Source organism: Aedes aegypti, chromosome 3 (assembly GCF_002204515.2).
Source record: "Aedes aegypti strain LVP_AGWG chromosome 3, AaegL5.0 Primary Assembly, whole genome shotgun sequence".
Taxonomy (NCBI): domain Eukaryota; kingdom Metazoa; phylum Arthropoda; class Insecta; order Diptera; family Culicidae; genus Aedes; species Aedes aegypti.
Genome location: NC_035109.1, coordinates 237,088,264 through 237,112,350, shown reverse-complemented (window position 1 = coordinate 237,112,350; position 24,087 = coordinate 237,088,264). Strand labels below are relative to the sequence as shown.

Here is a 24,087-nt window from a genome sequence, read left to right as displayed (position 1 = left end):
AAATATGAATTTCTCTTCAAGGCCCGTCTGGATCAGCGAAACCTCCAGATTTTCCAGCAAGATGTTAATGTAGGAATCTGCCATCATTATTCCGTCGATTTTCACGAGGTTTTCTACTCCACTCCATGAAAAACACCCCCAGACCATCACATTTCATCACATTTGCTTTTTATTTTTCTTAAATCATCTTTTCTGGGGCCAAGAAGGAAGTGGGCACTTATTTTTGTCACTACTTTTTTTTCAATACAAATTGATTTTCTTTTTCTTTAAGTAAAATTCTTTTTTTAATCAAAATTTCGTAAGTGCAACTTTAAAAGAACATCAAAAATAAAATATCACAAAAGATTTAGGTGTGTTAACTTTAATTTGAACCAAATCAATGAGAGAAATTCGAAAACTGGTAAGGTGGGCACTTTATTTTGCCTCTCACTGTATGTACATCATAGTGAGCCGAGATTCTGCTGTCATGAACTGTCGCTGTGAGCCCAGATCTTAAACAATGGACAAACATGATAAAAGCGCGTAATTGAACAAAACTTACTTTTGCATTTTATCCAATGTGCCAAAAAAACGATTGAAAAGCTATTCATGCTTATTCAAAAGTAATGTCACGATAGCACCTTTTATTCTAATTGAATATAAAGTATTCAAATATGCATAATTACACTTTTTCCGATAGAAACGAAAATGAAATGCATAGAAAACATTGGTCTTTTTTCCATGTTTGTCCACAACGATCGAAGGTACAAACAAAAGAAAACTAGTGATTTTCATCACGTCTGCCTTGATTGTCGTTGGCATGCTGGAGTTTTCTTGCGGTTCGAAATAACGTTGTGTCATATTTTTTAAAAAAGGCAATTTACACCGTCTTCAGCCAAAGGCTGCACAGACTTAACATTACTAACATTAGACAACGGACACATGGAACGACCAGTGGACCAGTGAAGAATTTTTCGTTTGACGAAAAGTTTTCTACGACTGGGGCGGGAATCGAACCCACACTCCGTAGCGCAATACGCCTAAACGACTGACGCCGCAAATCGCACGGCTACGAAGCCCACAATTTCGTGTGTAGTATCTATGCCTCCCTCCCAGGCTAAGACCAAAGGTGCCATATCGCCCCAAGAGAAGTCGCACTAGTTGCTGCGATCCATAATCGATGTTCTATTCCGTATCATCCCACAAGCCCATGACCCCCAGCACGGTATATGGCAAATGAACTAAAAGAAGTGGCATGGGTGACGAACGAAGAGCTGGCAGAACTCGTGAAATCATTCTCGTCAAACAATGCAACGGAACCCGATGGTACCCCGAATATTGCCTTAAAAGCGGCAGTGAACGCGGATCCATGTTCAGAACCACGATACAACGCTGCATAGACCAAGGAATCCTCCCGGAAGTATGGAAGCGATGGAAATTAGTGCCGTGACCCGTCAGCATATCGACCTATCTGTCTACTAGATACTTCGCGCAAGTTGCTGGAGAGGTTGATCCTCAACAGGCTAGTGCCGTATACGGAAGGTACGGCTGTCTAACAACCAGATTCGATTCAGGAATGGTGAATCTACTCTGGATGCTATCGAGCATATAAGGAGCGGCATCCGTTACTGCACGATTGTCACTCTAAATGTGAAGAATGCGTTCAACAGCGCAAGCTGGGAAGCGATAGCCCACACACTTCACCGCCTCAAGGTACCGATGCAGTTGTGTAAGCTCCTAGAAAGCTATTTTGAAGATAGGATTCTAATGTAAAACACAGAGGAGGGGCAGAAAAGTGTTCGAATTACCGTGGGAGTACCTCAAGGTTCAATCCTGGACCCGCTGTTATGGAATGCGATGACGTACTGAGGCTGCCCCTTCCGACGGGTGTTAAGATTATTCAGTTGTTAAGACCACCCTAGTGGTCTATGACTCGTCGATGGAAGAAGTATAATTGACAGCAACGCACTCTATTTCCATGCGTTTGTTTGCAGATTTCACCCTTGTAAACAAAACACGATATACATATGCAAAAATGGTCAATGGCAAAGAAAGCTCTCCGTTAATAACTGTAAAAGTGCTCATAAGAACACTAAGCTGGGAAGCAGGCTTTGTCCCAGCAGGGACGTAACTCCAGGTAAAAGAAGAACATAATTGTTTCGCGATCCACATTCTTGAGCTTCGAGTTCGAGCACCACAGATTGAACACCGCTGCGTTAAGCACATGTATGCCTTCGTACAACGAAACAATAATTCCTAACAAATGATTGATTGGTATAGGTTTGGTTGCTTTATCACAAGACTTCTCGAACAGGTATCTTTTTCGGTAAAATCCGGTGGCTTTTGGAAGACGGGCGATGAAAACAGGTCTTGAGACAAGTGCCTACCGGATTTATTTGCCATGCTCTTCTCCATGGCAATTCTCGGAAGTATTGTGTAGAAGACGTTCCCGGGATATTTTGGGACTCGGTTAGATGCAAATATGTGATTGGAATATTTCGCTGGAAGTGGTTTAGCAGAGGGTTTTGTTTACATTTGATTCATAGCATACGGAGAAAAATTATTCTTGCAAGAATATTGGGAGAAAATTCTGTTATATTCAGTGATCTACTTGATATCAAACCGGAAGAAACATAAGGTACTACTACCAGCCACTAGGGTAAATTGCCAATTATTGAGTAGGCTAAAAACGCACCAATTATAATTTGAAATTTTACCCCTCCTAGTTGAATCGTCAGAATTGCTTTTTGATGCCTTAGACTACAAAATGGTGATACTATGTGCTTTGAGGTAATCGAGATCAGTTGGCCTCTGAACAACGGGGTCTCTCAAGCGGCTCCGCAGCTTTGTAGGTTGGAGCGCCCATCTAGCAAATAGGGCGTCATGGGTTCGATCCCTACCAGAGCACGTGGTTTCTTTTCGCAATTACAATTTCAATTTGTACATTGAACACGTGTTTGTCGTGTACATGTAAGCTTCGAAACCTTACAACAACTCATTCTTAACTAGTAATTCTTGAGCTACGTTATCAAACTGATATATTTTGGCCATTCAGTGGCAGATTGAAAGAGCAAATAACAAAACGTGTTAAATAAAATCTGTGACCTGATTTATTTACGTAGCTCGTGATCACTTTGCGATTTCACAAGAAACATGGTTATATTTCCGCAACCAGATTCTCTCTCCCATATTATTATTAGCAGCCAAGCCAACTCTTTAATAATATTTGTTATTTTATTGTCGACGAGCATTATCAAAAAAGTGGGATTAATCGAATTACACTTAATCAGGGTTTATATTTTTCTAGTGGTCTTTCATTTGGCCGATTTCAAATTAATCTGACATGTTCACTCATGTTTTCATGCCAGTAGGGATTAAACATGTTTGCTCCACCATTATTCATAGGTTTCCTCGTCAAAAAGTCAGCTTTTTCCACATTCTTTAGAGATAAGGTATAACAGGAAATCGCTTCCGGCAAATACATAGGAGGATATATAGTGGATACCGTAGAAAATTTATTATGGAAAGATGAGAGTTTCCATTTTCTCCCTTTCTTCTGTACCATTTTAACATCTTTAGCAAAACCTCTACACGTAGGAAAAAAAATGCACAATCTAGACTTTGTCATATTTACTTAAGTTGAATGCAGTTAGAATGGCTCAAGTTATTTTAATTTTGTTTACGCAATTTCATGTAATGTTCTAAGATATTTTATGAACATTTTGGGATTTTTTTATAATTCCAATAGTGTGATAGTTAAAATCGGAAGTAAAAACAAATCGAAGAAGCAATAAACATTTTTTTTAAGCAGAAAAACTGGATCGCCAGGAAAAACCACTCTCTGAATGTGACTGATGGATCCAATTTTCGGAGCGGAAGGCTATCATCGTGTTTTTGAAGACTTGAGGTGTGGCTTCGGTACATCTTCAGTTTATCAATTGATATATGACTAATTTATCCTATCAAACACCATCCATTTCATTTGACCAACAGAAAGAAGAAAAAACATGAATATGTCACTCATCCACTGTTTTCTTTTTCATTCCACAGAAAACTCCCATCTGGACGATTTGTATACTCGATATCGACAGAGGCTTCGAAAGTCGTTATTCATCTCCGGCCTGGGAATATCGATACTCGCTTGCCTGATATCAATCATTATGTGCAAGTTGCAGGAAGAGGTAAGGTGAACGTATTTCATCGTCCTTTTATTTTGTGGGACTACGTGAGGCTATACATACACGCATCCACTGCATCCAATGAATTGTCGCCCAACGAGGGAATGTGCAGATTAAGGTGGTTTGAATTTCAAAAAGGTTTAGAAATTTTATCTCCCATATCTTTTATTTTACAAACCTTATGACAAAAATAGAATTCAGTCAAATTTCCAGCCATAATGCTGAGGATTTCAAAGTGCCCATAGACTTTGAAGGTTTATATGGAAGATAAAATGAAAAATCTTTAACAATATTTCTTACAATGCTGTTTACTCCTGTTTGAGGTTTTTGCATAAGCTTACTGGACTATTTAAATTATAACCCTCTATTACCCAACCCCGCCTTTAGACGGGGTACACTTTGGAATTTTGTGTATTTTTTCGTAGCTCGGAAATTCAAAATGATTTTATTTTTGGCTTATACCTTGACTCATAACACGCATATAAGAAAAGTTTTTAATGACTTCTGAAACTTTTTTGTATTTTTAGAAATTGTTTGAAAAATTGCATTCTTATATAACCTACAAATGCCTGGGCTTTATTTAACGTGTAATGTAAAAAATCGTACCTTTTATATTTTTCTACGATTAACCTATCACAAACGAAGAGCCTGGTGGTATTAAAATCATTTCAAACCTGTTTTTCCGTTTGTTACACGGAAAATAAAAAACGCTCCGAAAAAAAAATAAAAATTTAATATTTTTTCAAAATACCGTAACAATTAAATTTTTTATTGTTGCCTAAAATCAACAACTAGAAAAGGCTTCAAGAAAAAATGAAAAAAGCTAGGGATGTTCAAAAATAAAAATTATAAAAATCAAAAACTAAAATTTAAAAATTTGCGAATAAAAATAAATAAATACCCAAAACGTGTTTAGAACGATTTTAGATAACGAAAAATAATACTTAAATCGAAAATAAAAATTTGGGTATTAGAGGGATAATCCCACACGGAGCTAAATAATAGCAAACAAATTCATGGATAAACTGTTTTGTGATTTGAATCGCCCTAGTGCAGATATGTTATTGTACATAGATACCTCTGTATATATACCTGTACCTATCCCAACTTGGACCAGACACACGGCACATCAATTATTCTAAGTCTCCGTATCCCCGGCATAGGTCGTTACATAAACCCAAATTGAAAACCAGTTGATTTACAGATTGTGGCTGACCTAACGATGCTGACCGGTGCCTCGGTGGTGCTGTGTGTCATTTCGGTGGCACTGCACTTTCCCATGGTGATGAACTCTCCGCTGGCCGCCCTATCGTTTGCCATGCTAACCACCGGGACCATTGGAGCCGTTGCCATCGCAGTTGGAGCGGAGCTGGCACCACTACCTTTGTTTGCACTAATTTTGGTGAGTACACATTACGGGAACCAATCCATCGTAAACAGCTTGCTAAACCATGGTCCACATTGACGATGATAATGATGGAAACCGAGTGCTACCGATTGCAATAGCAATTTCAAATGTTCGATACCTAATCAAGATTTCCGGATTTGCTAGATATTGAATTGTGGCATTGGAATATATTTTTCGGTTCAATATCCATGGCGCTTAGAAAAAGAAGTTGGTAAGTGTTCGATCTATATGCATAATTTAACTCTTTTTGGTCATAACTAATGATATTCTTTTATTAGTTCCAGCGTCGACCTTCCACCTTTGATTGCTTTGATGCAACAACAATATTTAACTCAATAAATGCTTAAGCAAACTACGTGAAAAATAACGTCAAAATTCGACTTTTGATACTTTTTGCATTATTTCTGTTGCTAATTTTTCATAATGAGACAGTCTCATGAATAGTAAGGATTCCCAATCATTTTCAATTTCATATTGAATCTGGTTCATTTAATATCGAAGAGGAGCGTATTGCCCGGGTGGGGCGTATAACACCGAGTTACCGTACTCCAAGTATCTACTACTCCAAAAGTATGTTGGGAGTTGAGCTGCTCAACGTCCAATTCAGACAGTAGGGTAAATTGGTATAATGCGCCCAACCGGGCAATACGCCCCATTTCATTTTCAGGGGATTGAGGCTTCTTTAACACGTAAATATGATTACATACCTAAACTATGCGCGAAAAATGATGTTGCGCATATAAAATCTTTGGGAAGTATAAACAACCAATAGAAATACCAAAAATATCGAAAATCAGCTTTTTGGCGCAAAATTCCGATAGGCAAGCCTATTTGTAAATGAAGCCCATCCTTTACTATTGTATTTATTACAAAAACTTTTACCGAAAGACTGCTAATGGACACTTTTAAGCTTAGTAAGTGGTGGAATTCTCCTTGGAAACATTTCTACAACGCTGCGGAACTTTTTCTACGGGAGGGGCATATTGCCCGGTTTGTTTTGAAACTTCAAGATTTGAACCGTTTACAGAAAACGTCTTGCACTCTTTTTAGAAGCTACCTGGCAAGAGAAAGCTGAAAATAAATTAAATAACACATAGACACCAAAAACTATAGAAATAATGCATTTGTCACTGCGATAGACCAGTTTTTCCTTAGGGGGGGGGGGCGTATTATACCTGTTTACCCTATTTATGATGTCTTTTGGCAGAGAGGCCTGATTTATCCGCCAGCGAAGATTTTTATGATCCCTGAAGTTCTTCAGTTGTGTAAATATTTTACAATATTGATCTCAAATTGCTAACACCGTCTGTTATAGGAAGTCTGTGGGATTTGTAGATTTGATAATTATCTTGAAGTGTTCAGCTTATTCGCTTAGTAATAAACCACTAATATACACCACCTTAATATTATTTTTGCCCATCCATAGTATAAGTTAAAACTAGACAATAACTTTAACCGTCTACGCCCAGGAGAGTAGCATATTCCAATCCGCATGGAAAAATAAACAAACAGATGCATTTCATTGTTCTGTTTGTCTTCTTTCCTCCGGAAGCCTTCTGAGTGAAGTACGATAGAGTCCCTACATTGGAATGACCCGTCCGCCAAAGTTTACAATTCACATTACACCCTCCGATGACGGAGAAAGGCCACAGGCTGGCTGCAATGCGAACAATCTCGCTTTTCCTCGAAGCATGATCCCCTGTTGGCTGTATGATACCACTGACTGTGTCACTTTTTGCTCCTCCTCATAGCCCATAGGATGGAAAAGAACACAGAGACAGATAGGCACAAGCTGTTGAAAGAGCCCTTGTCTGGCCTGTGGGCAGTGCGCCTCTGAATGAAGGGAAGTTGGATAATGAATTTGCATTTTCTGTTAAATTTCCCTTTTTCAGTTTTTTTTCCCGGCAAAGCCAGCAGCAAACAGCAAAAGAGCAGTCAATGATGCAAAAGTTGCAATAGAACATACAGGACAGTAAAGAGTTTGATAACACTGTTGCTTTCATGTGGGTTGTTTGAGGTCCAAGGTCCAGACAGCTCATAATAGTCATACCTGGAAAGGTCAAATCATCTATTAAAATCTTCAAACCACTAAAAAAGCGTCTAAATTAGTTGGGCATTTTTAATTTTCGTAGATATCAATGAAAACTGCTTATTAAAACGAGCCCTGAAAATGAGAACATTTGAAAGACAAAAATTAAAACAATTCTTGTGACGGAAAAACACCTTAAAGAAGATTGGCCGGAAAATGAGACTGTCTGCAATATGAATCAAAACGTATGTGCCGCTAGTAAATTTAGGTTTGCTGAAACTGATGTCGCTCTAAAAAATGTTTCAACACGTCACAACTATGAACAACAAATCTCCGTATTAATTAACCCATTACGCGTGGTAAAGATGGACAAATTATGGGTGAAATTTTGAAAAAAAAATCCACATGCTCGGCTGGGATTTGAATCCAGGACTCTTGTATGCTAGACGATTGCTTTACCAACTAAGTTACCGAGCCACTTGGTGACCCAATTGCTGAGTTGGTTACAAGTTTAGAATTCAAATACCTACAGACCACGCGGACCCCTTTCAATCAATCTCCGAAGTTGAATAAAATACTGTTTTACGCTACAATTTATCAAATTATTTAGTGATCTAATCCGCCAAGCAAAATAAGACTTAAGGTAAAAAGGTGTACTACGCCCCCCTTAAGGATAAACTGCTCTATCGAAGTGGCAAATGCATCACTTCCAAAGTTTTTTTTATGTCAAGGTGTTGCTTATTTAGTTTGTCATGCTCTGCACGCAACTTTCTCTTTCCAGGTTGCTTCAAAAATGTGTACAAGATGTTTTCTTGTGAACGGTCCTAATGTGTACGTTTCAAAACAACCCGGGCAATATGCCCCTCCCATAGAAAAAAAGGTCCACATCATTGTAGAAATGTTTCCAAAAAGAATTCCACCACCTGCTAAGCTTAAAAGGGTCCATTAGCATTCGCAGCATTGTGGTCACAGTTCCCAAGCCTGGTGGTGGCTCACGTTCAGTTGTTCCAGTAGTTGTATTAGTGTCTTTCTTATTCTCCGAGCAGAATTTGCCTGGATGAAGAGGTTGAAGACAATAGCGGCAGCTCTTAGGTTGATTTTTATACGAAACTAGTGGTCCCGGCAAACTTCGTCTTGCCATCAAGTAGGCTGTTGGAAAATGTTCTGAAATCTTCCTTACAAAATGACAGATTAGTTTTCACGCGTTTTTCTGATTATTCCGAAAACTTTCCTAATTTTTTTCCCCGCACGAACACGTCGCATCCCCTGTCGAATACAACAGTGAAAGAATTATGCAAATCTATACACCCGTTCTCGAGCCATATCGTGACATACAAACACCACTCCATTTTTATTTATATAGATTAGTGTGTTTTCACTAAGCACGGTGATAAACGATTTGATGCGACGATGAAGCGTCACTTTCACTGTTCGCACCCCGGTTGGAATGCCTTTGTAGGAGACCCCCAAATAAGCTCCTGCACGTCATGCACATCTTCATACTGCTGCAAATTTGCTGCGATATCGTTGTTCGTAACATTCTCCGAGAGGTCGCGGACTTTGACCTCAATACATGAGTCGTCTAACGCTAGACGCACTTTGTAGTCAACACCTGGGAGGGAGAAACCGATACGAAATTTCTGTACGTCATAGTGAGCCGAGATTCTGCTGTCACGAACTGTCACTGTGAGCCCGGATCTTAAACAATGGACAAACATGGAAAAAGCGCGTAACTGATCAAACCATATTTTTGCATTTCATCAATTGACAAAAAAACTGTTGAAAAGCTATTCATGCCGATTCAAAAGTAATGTCACGATAGCACCTTTTATGAATATAAAGTATTCGAATACGCATCATTTTACTTTTTCTAATAAAAACAAAAATAGAATGCATAGAAAATTCTGGCCCTTTTTCCATGTTTGTCCGAAAAGTTCGAAGGTACACAACAAAAGAAAACTAGCGATTTTCATCAAGTCTGCCTTGATTGTCGTTGGAAGGCTGGAGTTTTCTTGCAGTTTGAAAAAAAAATCATGCCATATTTCGTGTGTAGTATCGGTGCTTCCCTCCCAGGTCAACACCTGGGAGGGAGGCACCGATATTACACACGAAATATGACACAAAGTTATTATGAATTGCAAGAAAACTCCAGCTTGCCAACGACAATCAAGGCAGACTTGATGAAAATCGCTTGTTTTCGTTTGTTGTGTTCCTTCGATCGTTCTGGACAAACATGGAAAAAGGGCCAAAGTTTTCTGTGCATTTAATTGTTGTTTTTATTGGAAAAAGTAAAATAATGCTAATTTGAACACTTTATATTCAATCAGGATAAAAGGTGTTATTGTGACATTACTTTTGAATAAGCATGAATAGCTTTTCAATCGATTTTTTGTCACATTTGATAAAATGCAAAAATTAGTTTTAATCAATTACGTGCTTTTATCATGTTTGTCCATTGTTTTAGATCTGGGCTCACAGTGACAGTTCGTGACAGCAGAATCTCGGCTCACCTTGACGTACATAAATTTCGTATTGGTTTCTCCCTCCCAGGTCAACACCATTAACTTCTATATGGTGCTGGTTGTTGTGACGCTTCACTATTCTTTCGGCGGTTTGCTGGTTAAAGCACTTAACAAAGGCACAATTTTGTGCATGGTGCATTAGCAGTCTTTTAATTTGATCGCGGCGTAGACCGACAACATCATGCAGAAAGAAATGAACTTTCTCAAACGAAGGTCGAGTTTTAGTTTCGTAAAATCCACTCTGAAAGTGTTCTCACGAAGCCCGATCACCGCCATGAGCAGCGAAACAATTGGATGATCGTGTAGAACGTAATGCAAAATACGTCCGACTCTTACTGCTACTGGATAACAACTGAATTTTCATGTTGTTTTGTGTAAAATTGTTTTACTTAGGAGATTATTTCCCATGAATTCCATCGTTTCTAGTCGTTTCAACAATGTTTCACAGAGAACATTATAAAAAGATGGAAATTTAAAGGATTATGGGACCAAAAGTACAATGAAATATTTTAGAAAATTATTTATTTATTTATTATTTATTATTGATTTTTTTTTATTGAAATGAATTCTAAAATAGTCATATAAGCAAGAATATAGCTTGCAAAAATTAGTTGTAGTGCAATTTGTACAAAATGTATGATTACACTTCGGAACACGTTTTTGTCTCAAGCACTAAAATACCGCTATTCATTCAATAAAGGGCTGCTGATTACCATGCCATTACCATTTTCAAAAATATCATAGCACGTCTAGTTTTTGAGATATTGGCTGTTGAAAATGCAAAAATAACTGTTTTAGCCAACTTGCATGCAAGTTTGCCAGCTTGTATGGCAATTTATTTGCTTAAATTGCTACAGAATTCAAACTTTATGCGTATGACAATACTTATCATCAATGTTTAGAATACTTTCGATGCGGAAAAATTATTTTGTGATGTTTTAAAAAAGTTTTGTATTTTTCCATTTGAGAGAAACGAAGAATTTTGTATGGAGACAGCAAGCATGTTGAAAAAATCGGTTTAATCTAAATTTAATCGTGAAATTTCAACCAAATTATGTCTGAAATGAAAGTTTAAGCCCTAATTTGCATGCTTGGTGAATAAGATCACAAAAAAGTTCGATAAATTGTACTTTAAATTTTATAAGAACATCGATGAACCCAGTGTTCTATATAACTTTGGAGACCTGTAGCTAAAAATTGTGACGTGCTGGAACTTTTCTGAAAAAGGCATCAGATTCAGCAACCCCAAATCTACTCGAGACACATAATTTGATCCTTGAGACACGCAAAAATGTCATTTTTGTTAGGCTGTGTTATTGCATTATTGTGAATAATTTACCTTCTTATATCACAAATTCTAAATATGATCCAAATGATTGTTAATAGTTTGATTCGATATTGATCTAAATGATTGATCGCCATTAGCCTCATTGATAGGAGATAGTGGGAGCATATAGTTTTTTGGCTATTTTTGCCCTAATTCTCCTAAAAACGATTTGTTTCATTATAAATTGAACAGATGTCTTTGAATTAAATTTGTTATGTACTACCGTGAAGCATCGTGAAGTTTGGTTCCGGACTTTTTGGAATCTACTCTAAAGCAACTTTCACAAACACTGGTGTAGTATCCGTGAATAAGATCAATCGGCTGATTCCACCATCAGCCGAATGATTGAGCCCGAAAGCTACGACACAACCGTTCGCCGTAACAATATTCTCAAAATTATACCGACTGCGCCATTGTAGTATCCGTGAATCAGATCAATCGGCTATTGATGATTTTAAGCAAAAATGGCCCCCGGGCTCCCTTTAGTCGGATACGAATCGCCAAATAGTTGCAGAAGCAGAAGCATTGTCGAATTACCTATTGAGATTCACAGGGAAGTTGGCGTATGAAGAGACGCAGATATTTAGTTGGTGACTCCCAAAACAGAACTAAAAAAGTGCTACTTTTCAGTATCGAAAAGAGTGCTGAAAAGTAGCAGCACTGTTTTTATTGTCAGCAAAAGTAGGCCGTTATGTTATTCATTTCCAGGCTTATATGAACGTAATGGCAAAAACATACTTTTAAGACTTGCAATGAAAGGTGTTAAGAGTATCTTTTTTAACCAAAATGGTCTCCTAAGTCTCTTTTTTCCTTAGTCTGCTGGCTTTGAATACTGATGCAAAGTTGTACAGGCTCCAAAAAAAAATCTTCAGATACTTTTTTTATCAAAACTATTTTTCAGATATTTTTTCGCTAATCCTTCAACTGATTACAATTGTTACTCTAGAAGATCTTCCAAAGATTTCTAAAGAATTTCTTCCAAGGAAATTCACAAAGATTTAATTCAGAGTTTTTGGAAAAAAAAAGTTGAAGGGTCTTATTTAGAAACCCTGCTAGAATTCCTTGTTCATTAAGTGTGACTTTAAAACTTACCCAAGTTTTATCAGAAGTAACTATAAGTTTTTCTTTAAAAATACGTCTCGGATTTATTGTTCAGAAAAATATCCTTGGCATTTCTCTGGAGACATTCCTGGAAGAATTCCTGAGATTAAACTTTCAAACTTACTTGAGAAAATCTCAAAATATAACTGGAGAAATTTCTGTAGAAATCTGAAGGAAATTCCCAGGAATCTATGGAGAAGTTATAGATTGAATTTTAAAACACGTTTTGACCGGGAATCTTGAAGGATATCCCAAAGAAATCGATGGCTCGAAAAATTTCTCAAAAATTTTGTTTTGAGTATTCAGATGGTTTCAGATATAATCTTTGGAAAAAATCCATTTATGTGGTTCTCCTTGGAAAAATCCAGGTTCGTAAGGTACCCTATATAAAATTCTAGGAGAAATTCCCTAGTCAAATTCGTAGAGAAATTCCTTGAAAAATAATCGCTAAATGAACTCTTTAATATCTGAACATTTGGGCAAATTCCTGAATAATAACCCCTAGTTTCAGATGAAATTCGTATAGAAAATCATGAAAAAAGCTTGTCGTAATGTGATGGGATATTCTAAAAAAGTCTTAGATCTTAGAGAAATGTTTGCTCTAATGCTATGAAGAATCAAACTTTTATCTTCTATTAGTTTTCGTTTTGCTTATATGGTCCCTAATTGATCTCTTTTTGCCTCTTTTTGATTCCTTTTAGATCTCTTTATTCTGGCAAGAGGTCTTCAATTTCCTATTTTTAAGACACTCGGTCGCTATCAGCCCTGTAAAGACAATAAACTTTCTTAGTCTTGCGGTAACGACTGGTATGAAAATGAGAAGATAAATGTACAAATTATATGGGGGTTCAAAAAAAAACAAGCCAGTCTTCTAAGAGCTATGTTTGTTTTTCTGCTGAGCGGAAAAATCACCTAAAAATATCGTTATCTTCTTCTTCTTCTTTCTGGCGTTACGTCCCAACTGGGACAAAGCCTGCTTCTCAGATAAGTGTTCCTATGAGCACTTCCACAGTTATTAACAGAGAGCTTTCTTTGCCGATTGATCAATTTTGCATGTGTATATCGTGTGGCAGGTACGAAGATACTCAATGCCCTGGGAATCGAGAAATTTTCCTTTACGAAAAGATCCTCGACCAGCGGGATTCGAACCCACGACCCTCAGCATGGTCATGCTGAATAGCTGCGCGTTTACCGCTACGTCTATCTGGGCCCCTCGTTATATCGCTTAGAAATAGTAGAATTTACTTTACTCAAAAGCGACCAAAATGTCACTTACACACTTTGCTTTGTAGCCCCTCAAATATAGTTACTTTCAGTTTCCAGTCCAGGGTTAAAGTTTTTTTTTTCGATTCACTATGCACAATATATGTTTGCCAACGTTTGTCCTACCCATGGTTTCGAACGTGGACGCGCCTCTGAGTTGCTCCGATGAAAATTATTTTACAGCTAGGGTGCCGGTGCCATTAGTGGACTACCTAAGCTATAAAAAATCATAACAAAATTACAAAAAGCCCTAACAGAGATCTTTTGGCATCAACAGAAAGATTTCAACCTCTACTATATAGGAAAAATATAAAAAGAGTGATAAAACTAATTTTCAAACATAAAATCGCTTGAGCCACTATTGGTACACGTGTTCCAGTAGTTGCGCTAGTGCTCCAGTAGTAGACGTTCGGGAATGATACAAGGAATTTTAAACAAAATGGTAAATTTTTACATAGGTTTAGCATTTTTCCCTCGGAACAGCAATTAATATCTTTCGAATGAAGCATAAAGATCATCTCTAGGGCTTTTCTTCATTTGTATACATCCATTTTAAAAACTGCTTCCAACCGTTGATCCACTACTGGAACACGACGGCTACTATTGGTGCAAGGGAGCCCATTTTTCACGTAAACTTAATTATTTATATGACTTTTTGATAAGATAAAAAGCTGAAATTTGACAAATCGACTAAACTAGAGGCGATCTATCCACCAAAAATAGCACATGTCGTTTTTATCGAAAAATGTACGTTTTATTCCATAGTCCAATCTACTGGTACATTACAACCATTGGTACCGGCACCCTACTATCGTACATATCATAAGATCGAAAATATAACGTGCTCTGATTTTTTTTTTCTGAAATTCTCATTTCTCGTACAACATTGTATACAAGTGCTAATGTTTCTACTAAAGTATCCCTGAAATATCAGAGCAAGATCTTTTATAGTTTTGATACTACAGTTTGGATTTGTAAGGAAAATAGTATTTTCCATACAAACACACACAGAAAGCTGTCTTAGAGAAATGAAATTTAAAGAATTTTTTTTTCCTCTTTCAAAATTTTTGATTATAAATAAATAATAATAATAATAATTATAATAAAATTTAAAGAATGTATTTTAGAGCGTTCAAATTCAAGACTGCACTGGTGTTTCATATTTTTCTAGGTACTTTACACATACCATACTTTTCTATGCCATGTTAACACGGGCTAAAGCTTGTTTTCAATATATAGTAGTTTTAGATGTAAAGTCAAGGATCGTGAACTATTAAGCTTCACATTTCAGCACTTTTTCCATATCCAGCTTTTTACTCCTGGCTGCCATAAAATTTCTACGTAAATAAAATGTCTACTATTATCTACGTAAGCATATAAAATGTCAACTGCTTTTTTAACGTTCAATAGTTTTGTTCAAATTTATCGAGCCCTTTTTTCAGTGTGTTTTAACATTTTTTCTATAATAACAGCTATACATATTTCTTCAGATAATATCTTAATACCGCAAACTGAATTATATAAGGTACCGTGGGGTAAGTGGATACAGAAAAATCAATAGTCAACTTCATTGTTATGTACAGCTAACGTTAATAATGTTAATCAAACTTTTTTCTGTGGATGAGAAGTGAGGGACTAATATACTTCAAATCACCATTTATTTTGATTTTTTTGATTGTTATGTAATGAGTATGATGAACTTGAAAATTTGCGCCAAATGATCCATTTGCCCCACCATGGTGGGGTAAGTGGATCACCAATAAAAAAAATCTATTCTCGAAACAAATGTTGTGTAAATATGTATAGTATGAATGACATTATTCTTGTTATTAGTGATATTTATGTTACATTTTGATACCTTTAAAATAAAAAAGTAACTTTATTTTATCAAAATATTATGAAAAATATTTAAACATTAGTTTACACTAATTCGAACAAAAAAAAAATGTTACTAGGGTAATTTGGAGAAAAATCATCCATTTAATACTCATAAGTTGTACAGAAGTATTGTAGGATTATTCCTAACGATGTTTTTGAAAAACATTCATAATTTAAAAATATTAGTTACATTTACCTTTGATTAACATACTGAAATCTGTTTATTCTATTTATTAATTTAGTTGTTCCATCTCTCTAGAACAATTAATATGGTCAATTAAGGTTCCTTAATATGCTTTCAATTGAAAAATTTGTATACTTTGCCTTTTTTGCAATTAAACAAAAGATATACCACAAAAAGTTTTGTTTGAATTTTGCAATATTCATTCTTTTATATTTTTTTATACCAGAAAGATTGATATACCTTTTAGGTGGATTTATTCAAATTTTCTATGGCCACTTTGACAACTTTAAGCTAGGAATGGACAAAGTTAAAGGAAAACAACATTTGCGGATATTGAAACTTATTTAATGTCTTGTAAGTATTCTGCCAACAAATGATAATAATACTTGATCCACTTACCCCACCCCATGAAGAAGTAGGGGTAAGTGTACCATGTCCAATATATCTGTATTTATTTATAAAAATCACATATTTTTCATCGATATTCATTAAATTAGAACTGAAATGCTCACCATGTGTTGAACAAACTAATAGTATTCGATTTTAGACTGAGATACAATGGATTTTTGATTGGTAGAAAACAATTTTGAAACTAATTGATTTTTGCTGCTAACAAGTTTGCTTGTGTTAGTGTATGTGTAGTACCAGTTTTGCAATAGTATTAGTGTGGATGTAAGAATATAACCTAAAACGAAGCAATGGTGCGAAAACATTTAACATATTCAAGTATTTATGCTTAATATGGACAAATGATCCACTTACCCCACTGATACACTTCCCCCACTGTACCTTAATCATATATACGTTAGTTTTAGCATATATGATGGATTTTCAAAGTTGATCACACAAGTGGCCCATATACATCATCAGTAACAAAACTCATTTTTCGCTAGTAACCCTTCAGAAAAACTGTCTCAATATCTACTTTTTAAAAACAATATATTAATCAATAGAAATGATATGATACGACACAAATTTTGTTGCCGTCATACTATGTAAAAACTGTATAGTTGTTTAAAAAAATACATTTAATTTTGGAATTGAATAGATGCGGGTTTCATTCGAATTCGTTTAAAAACATAAATTATTTTGGATATTTTGACTTTTGTGTCAACATCATTTCAACACTGTTAAAATTTTTCGTACCGTAAAACGAGGTAATACACATGGAAATCCACAACCAAACTACTGATCATGGTAGTTGGAACTGGATTAACGAATGTAAGTAGGGAGCTTGAGTACAATTTTAAGTAATGATTTTATACAAAAAAAATCACATACAAAACTGTTATTAGAGCATAAATCAATCGTTTTTGTTATATAAATAAGTGCATTTTGAACAAAATCGAATAAATCACGTGAAGTACATAATACGTTGCATACTTCTAGGCGTTAAACGTTAGATGGAAATTTCTGACAGATTAAAAAATGGCCCCAATTTGTAAAAATGCGTTACGCCAAAAAAAATTGAGACCACATACAACCTTAACTAGCTATGGTCAAAAAATAACCGACGATATCTTTAAAAACTCATCAAATAGTGATAGTAAAATAGATTGTTTGTATGATTTAAAAATGCTAAAATCGCATCATTTTAAATTTATTATTTATCAAAATTTCCCGCATTATCAAAGATACCCCTTTTTACGATACATCTGGTGATTGCATGATGAAGGAATAAATATCTAAATACAATCCAAATTTCGTTTATCTAAATACAATCCATATATTAACAACATATAACATTCTTGTGCTCATTAAATGTTAAATAATTTCCTTTCGAAATTTTTCATCTTTTCCTTGGTAATTTTTTGTACTAGCGTTAAGTTTGTTAATAGTTAGAATGTTCTAAAAATACGTAATTCCCCAATATTCGAATCGGTTTGAATTTTTATGAAAAATTCGCAGTGAATTATTTATTTTATGATTTGGATTTCAAGGGATCCAAGGGATTTTTTTATACATCAACCTCGTACGGGTTGACATTGGGTCATAAGGGTGACTTTGGGCCACTATCTTTACAACAAACGAATACAATGTGGCAAGTTTCAATAATACGTTATAAATATCCACTCGTTGGTCATAATAGAGTTACAGCACTTGGCTTTTTTTTTTTAATTTTCAACAGGGCAAGCTTTGAACGTTATTTTTCGGAGTCATCATGCAAAAGTTTTTTTATGTTTGGAACATCTTTATCAACCATTTGGAGGTTCAGCCTCCATGTATCCTGACAAGGTGAAATTTTGTGACACCCTATTTAAAATAGTATTCTTATCACATGATACACTGTACAATTCACTAGACATTCATATACATTTTGAGCGCTCTATCTATCACAGCGCCAAGCACTTCTTCGGAAGCTCACAATCTTCAGCATATATTGTCGTCACTCCTCCATGGCCAGTGCAATTTACGTGCAATCATCTTCTAAATTTCCTTCCATTATCCGGTTTGTCGTCGTTCATTCAAATTCTCCCTCTCCATTCTGTCTCGGCAGGGTGTCCACACGATGCTGCCCATCTCCTGGCCCGTTTCCGTAGTGTTGGCGGTAATTCTATGTCTAGTGCACATAGGATGTCGCCTTTGGTCTGGAGTGCAGGACCTTCCTGCCTACTTTTTCCCCCAGCTGGTAGCGGAGATGATATTCCTGGCGTCGGCGTCCATCTCCGGCCTATACTACCGCATCATGTCGGATGCAGCCCACATCGATGCCGTGGACGGAACTCGCATCGGAATTGAGCAAAGGGTCCGGCTGGAATGCGAACGAGAACAGCAAGAGCAGCTTTTGCTCAGTGTGATACCGGCCTACATTGCAGCCGAAGTGAAGCGCAGCATTATGCTGAAAATGGCCGACGCTTGCCAAACAGCCGGTGGTCAGAGTCAGACTAGATTTCACGAAATGCACGTCCAAAGGCATAACAACGTGTCCATTTTGTATGCCGACATTGTGAACTTCACGCCTCTATCAGAGCAGCTAACGGCGTCCGACTTGGTGAAGACACTCAACGAACTGTTTGGACGGTTTGATCAAATCGCTCAAGTAAGTATAATATGGAAGCTACAAGTAGTTATTGCACAATGGTCCTAAAAGGCAATTTAGCAGAAAAAAAATGTTTTCTATTCTCGTCGGTTTTCGACGCACGATTTCTTCGGAAAAGGGTTTATAATTGAATTTTGCATCTTCTCAAAGAAAAGTTGTATAGTGTTATCCTAATTTATATTTTAATTTAAGATATTTCTTTTTGTTTGGCGTTATTCGTTGTTGCGTTCTTGAGCTAACTTATAGTAAATCTCATAATATACAATTTTGTTCAAGACTAACGTCTCAAATCGAAGGAAGCTGAAAAAGCAGCTTTTTTTCGCTTAATTTTCATTTCGGACCATTGTGCATTGCATACACCGTACACCAAACGGGAAAAAATGCTTTCCTTGGAGGGTCGTTTGTTAATTTGCTGTCATCATGCATGTCATCATATGATTTTGTGGAACGACAGAGACTCTTCTTGATAAACAATGGCATCAGCAGCCATAGTCGACTAATCTGTAGCACAACGCTGAAAATTGAAAATTTGTATTCTTGGTGGTTTCTAAGATTATATTTAACCCAAATAGAATCGTGTTATACTCTTGGAATTCACTTAGAAGGTAAATTGTTCGAGTGCACTTCTAAAGCCATCAACCGTCTGAATACCCATGCCAGAAACTACATAATCGTCAGCCAATTTGCCGTTAATCAAATCAAATCCAATCACACCATACAAGCTGTCACCGGTCGTTTCTAACAAATTGCTGCCACCCCAACAGGGCTGATGCTTTTCTATTTATTTATTCTATCTATTAGATTGCCCTCAGAAGATCGCTGGGTCCCACATAGCCGTAGCGGTAAACGCGCTGCTGTATTATACAAAACTGGGGGTCGTAGGTTTGAATCCCACCGGTCGAGGGTCTTTCGGATTGGAAAATTTGAAGATGTCACACGATTTATGAATGCAAAAATGGTAAATTGGCAAAGAAAGCTCTCAGTTAATAACTGTGGAAGTGCTAAACACTAAGCTGAGAAGCAGGCTTTGTCCCAGTTGGGACGTAACGTCATAAAAAAGAAGAGGAGATCTCTGTCAACGACACCCGTTCACACTGACATGCACTGATGGCGCTTCAAGCAAGTTTCCCATTTCTCATCAGAATCTGTTTTTCCTCTCTTGTTGTTTCTTCTCTCGTTCCCGCACCATCGAACCAAACTCAACGCGGCGTAAAATTCGTAATTCGTCCCCAATCCATCGCCAGGAAAATCAGTGTTTGCGAATAAAAATTCTCGGCGATTGCTACTACTGTGTATCCGGTTTGCCGGTCTCCAGGCCCCAACACGCTGCCAACTGTGTCAACATGGGGCTGCAAATGATTGAAGCGATACGGTAAGTGATTTGTTTTTTTTTTTCATCCATTAGAGTTTATGAGACTTTGCAATATTTTTTTGATATGTTGTTGGGTTCATATTTACAATATACAAATAATTTAAATGACTTTATTTTAGAGCATATATAGTGCAATTTATGTTCATATTATTCAATGACAATTTTCATAATTACAAAAAATCGAGATCAGTAAACCATATTAGAAAGTCATGAGATTTATAAATTGGTTTAGTCATGATCATTTGAGTATAAAAAATAAAAAGAATCAGAATACAACTAGAGAAAAATCACCACGTTTAGAAAAAAGACACTTTTAAGCACACTACCCATTATAAACATGGAATCGTGTATTGCAACACTTATATGGAGCACTGCATCAGAACTCGACAAGAAATATCATTATGTTTTTCGGTGAACATCTTTAAAATGCAGAATTAAACCTCAAAAGCCCACAAGCCGTCCCGCTTGTGTTTTAAATGGCTCGAATTCGGAAGAGACCACATCTCTGAGGTCACCAGATTCCCAGAATAGCTCAGGAGATGGTCAAAAGCATCAGATGTCATTCATATATTTTCTGATAATTCTTCAGTGGTGTTCGGTTATAAGGTCGAAAGTCATTAGGCCGAAGTACTTTAGGCCGAAGTACTTTACGAAATAAGGTAGGCCGAAAAGCATTAGGCTGAAGTACGTTAGGCCGAAGTATGTGAGGCCGAATGGATAATTAGGCCAAAATATTCAATAAATGGTAGGAGCAGTTCCTTCAATGATATGTTAATGTTTTTCAGCATTTTGTTTATTTATCTAGGAGTTTTTTTTTTAATTTTCCTTAAAGGTGAATATAGATGATTCACATAGGCGCCAACTTGTGACGTAGGAATTAGAAAAATCAACAACCAAAATTCACAAATCATGAATATAAATAAATCATTACCAAAAACGTGTTTAGATCGTTTAAAACACTAAGATCAAAAACAATAATTTAGATATTAGGGGTTAATAACACGAGACCTTCTTTAGCCAAGTGGTTAGAGTCCACGGCTACAAAGTAAAACTATGCTTAAGGTGTCTGGGTTCGATTCCCGGTCGGTCCAGTATCTTTTAGTATTGGAAATTTTCTTGACTTGACTTGACTTGACTGAGACATTTAAAGAAGAATCTTTGTAAGAATTTGAGATGCACGCCAAAATATCATGTGAAAATGGTCGACAAACTCTTCAAATAATTCACGAAGTAATTTATTGTGGTAATCCGGGTAATCTGGGACGCAACTCAAATACAATACTCGAACAACATGTGTAAACCTCATTATAATTGTAAATGTGTACTTTGAGGAATTTCTCGTTAAAATTTTTGATTATGTTGAGTGAAATGTTTAAAATAAATTTCCGAAGCAAAATTAATTTTCAAAATTTATATTCGTGAATTTGTGATGGGAATTTCTACAGGGATTTTTTTTTTATTTTAGGTGAATTCGTCCGGGACCTTCTACAGGAATTTCAATGAGAACTCTATCAATGATTTTTACGGGAATTCCTTCCATGATTCCACGAAAATTTCTTCAAGGGTTCCTACGAGAATTTGTATACGGAGATTTCTTTGAGAGTTCATCAAGCAATTTTTTCAAGGATTCATCCGGAAATTCCTCTGAGAATTCCTCCGAGAATTCCTCTAGGAATTAATCCGAGAATTGCACCTAGAAATCCTCTGAGAATTCCTCTTGGAGTTTCTACGCAAATTCTTCCAGGGATTCCTAGAATACCTTAAAGGAATCCCTTTATGGATTCTTCTAGGAGTCCTTTCAGAGATTGTTCAAATGAGTCCCTTTAGGGATTCTTCCAGGAGTCCAACCAGGACTGCTTCCAGAAATCTCTTCAGGAATTCCTCCAGGAGTTTCTTCAGGGATTTCTCAAGGATATCTACTGGAAAATCCTCCAGAATATTCTTCACGAAATCTTTCAGGAGTTCCTATCAGAATTGCATCGGTGATATCGCCAGGAATATTTTCAATGGTTCCTTTAGGGATCCGCCTATTAGGGGTCGTCCATAAATGACGTAGCTTTTTAGGGGGGAGGGGGGGCTTCACGAATTTGTGACGAAGTGTGACGAGGGGGAGGGAGGGTTTCTAGCTAGTGGACGGAGCATTTTGAAACAAGTCGGTAAAAACAGAGGCGCTGAAAAAAATGGCATGCAATTGTTTTTTATCAAACTTCTTTTTGTTTTTTACTTATAAACTTGGGTTATAAAATGAGCTTCAAAACATTCATATCACAAGAATAATAAAAATTGCCCTATCGTTAAATTTTCTAATAACTCGGTAATTTGAACAACTTTTATTATTTAACTGTTTCATTATAGGTTGTGCAAGATTATTTCAGTATGGAAACGATAATAAAGTTCAGCTGAAATATCAATGGATATGAATAATTTGTATATAAATCGTATCTTTATGTATCTTTATGTACCTGGCCACTGATTGCTAAATGGATTTGAATTTGGATAATAATGACAATGATTCATTTCAAATTAATATATTTTGTTGATCATTTTCATTGAAACCTATTTCCTAACTAAAATAACTAAAAAACAATCCTGTAATATAACGAAATTTCTGTTCAATATATTATGAAATATATTGCACCCTAACTCGACAGTAACGAGTTTCATCAATCTAATCAACCATTTTATTTCACATTTTTTATATTAAACTTGTTTTTCATGGTAACATTAGCAAAAGTAATATAATTTAGCCTATATGAAACTGGAAACCAAAATTATGTAACTTAAACAGGAAAATGTTTATTTAAAACTGTTTACTTTTACTAATTAATATCAAACTTTGTATTGAACTTCCGAATTTATTTTTTTTTTGTTTCAACCCCGTCAGAAAAAAAGGGGGGGGGTGCTTGATATGCTACGTATTTTCCAAGGGGGAGTACCCGTGTTTGTGACGAAATGCTACGAGGGGGAGGGGGGGGGGGTGTAAAAAATCAGTGAAAAAATGCTACGTCATTTATGGACAGCCCCTTATTACTGTCAAGCAATGTTGCTGAACAACGATCGGAAACGTGAGACACGATGAATTTTCGTAAGCATCAAAACAGAATCTGTGAATAAACACAAACAACCGTTCGGGCGCTTCATTCGTTCGTATTTCATTTTCGGATCGTTGTGTCTCCCGACGCTATCGGGTGGTTTTCCATCGCTCGGTAGTGTGAACGGTACAACCCTCGCTGCCTGCTCTTCGCGAAGAGCAGGAAAATATTCATTTCGATCATCTTCATGCGGGCTCGCAACAATCATGCTTAACTTGTTTCGCTCAAAAATGAGTGCCGAGCGCACAAAATTGGCATCGTGCAAAGGGTCTGTATACACTTTTGTGCAAACGGTGGTAAACAAAACTGAATGACTGAAATGCGCACAAAAGAAGAACGCTTGAAATGCGGAATTCGCTTCTATTTTTGTTTTGCTTCTGAAAACATAAAAAAAAACATTCATATTTTAAGAGTTTTCAGAGATTTTTTCATTTTAATAGCCGAAGCGGAAGCAAATGGGGAAAAAACTTTCGCATTTGCGACCATCCTCCGGCTTTTCGCTAGAAAACATCTCAGAAAACTCCCCATCTTACCAACGGCCAACTGTTTGCTGCCGCGCGGGATATCATTGACAGTTCCGTTTCCATCGATCTCCGCACAGCCGAAGGCCAACACGTTGGCAACTCACAGAATGAGTGCGACCTACACAGAATTTTCACTCAGTCAGCCAGTTCTGCATTGGTTGCCTCATTCTGTGTAGTTTTAACCAGGGTT

The 24,087-nt window shown here is 36.5% G+C and overlaps 1 protein-coding gene across 16 annotated transcripts in view; it reads left to right on the top strand.

Moving 5' to 3' along the window:
- The window catches only part of LOC5571159 (adenylate cyclase type 2), a 200,564-nt gene that overhangs the window by 112,057 nt on the left and 64,420 nt on the right, over positions 1 to 24,087 (top strand). For 15 of the 16 annotated variants that reach the window (XM_021854242.1, XM_021854241.1, XM_021854239.1 and 12 more), the window contains 4 exons: positions 4,030 to 4,160; positions 5,362 to 5,559; positions 18,367 to 18,909; positions 20,154 to 20,281. In XM_021854242.1, the coding sequence (XP_021709934.1) occupies positions 4,030 to 4,160; positions 5,362 to 5,559; positions 18,367 to 18,909; positions 20,154 to 20,281 (1,000 nt within the window). The remainder of the gene's footprint in view (positions 1 to 4,029; positions 4,161 to 5,361; positions 5,560 to 18,366; positions 18,910 to 20,153; positions 20,282 to 24,087) is intronic. The other variant, XM_021854243.1, reaches the window with a different exon arrangement.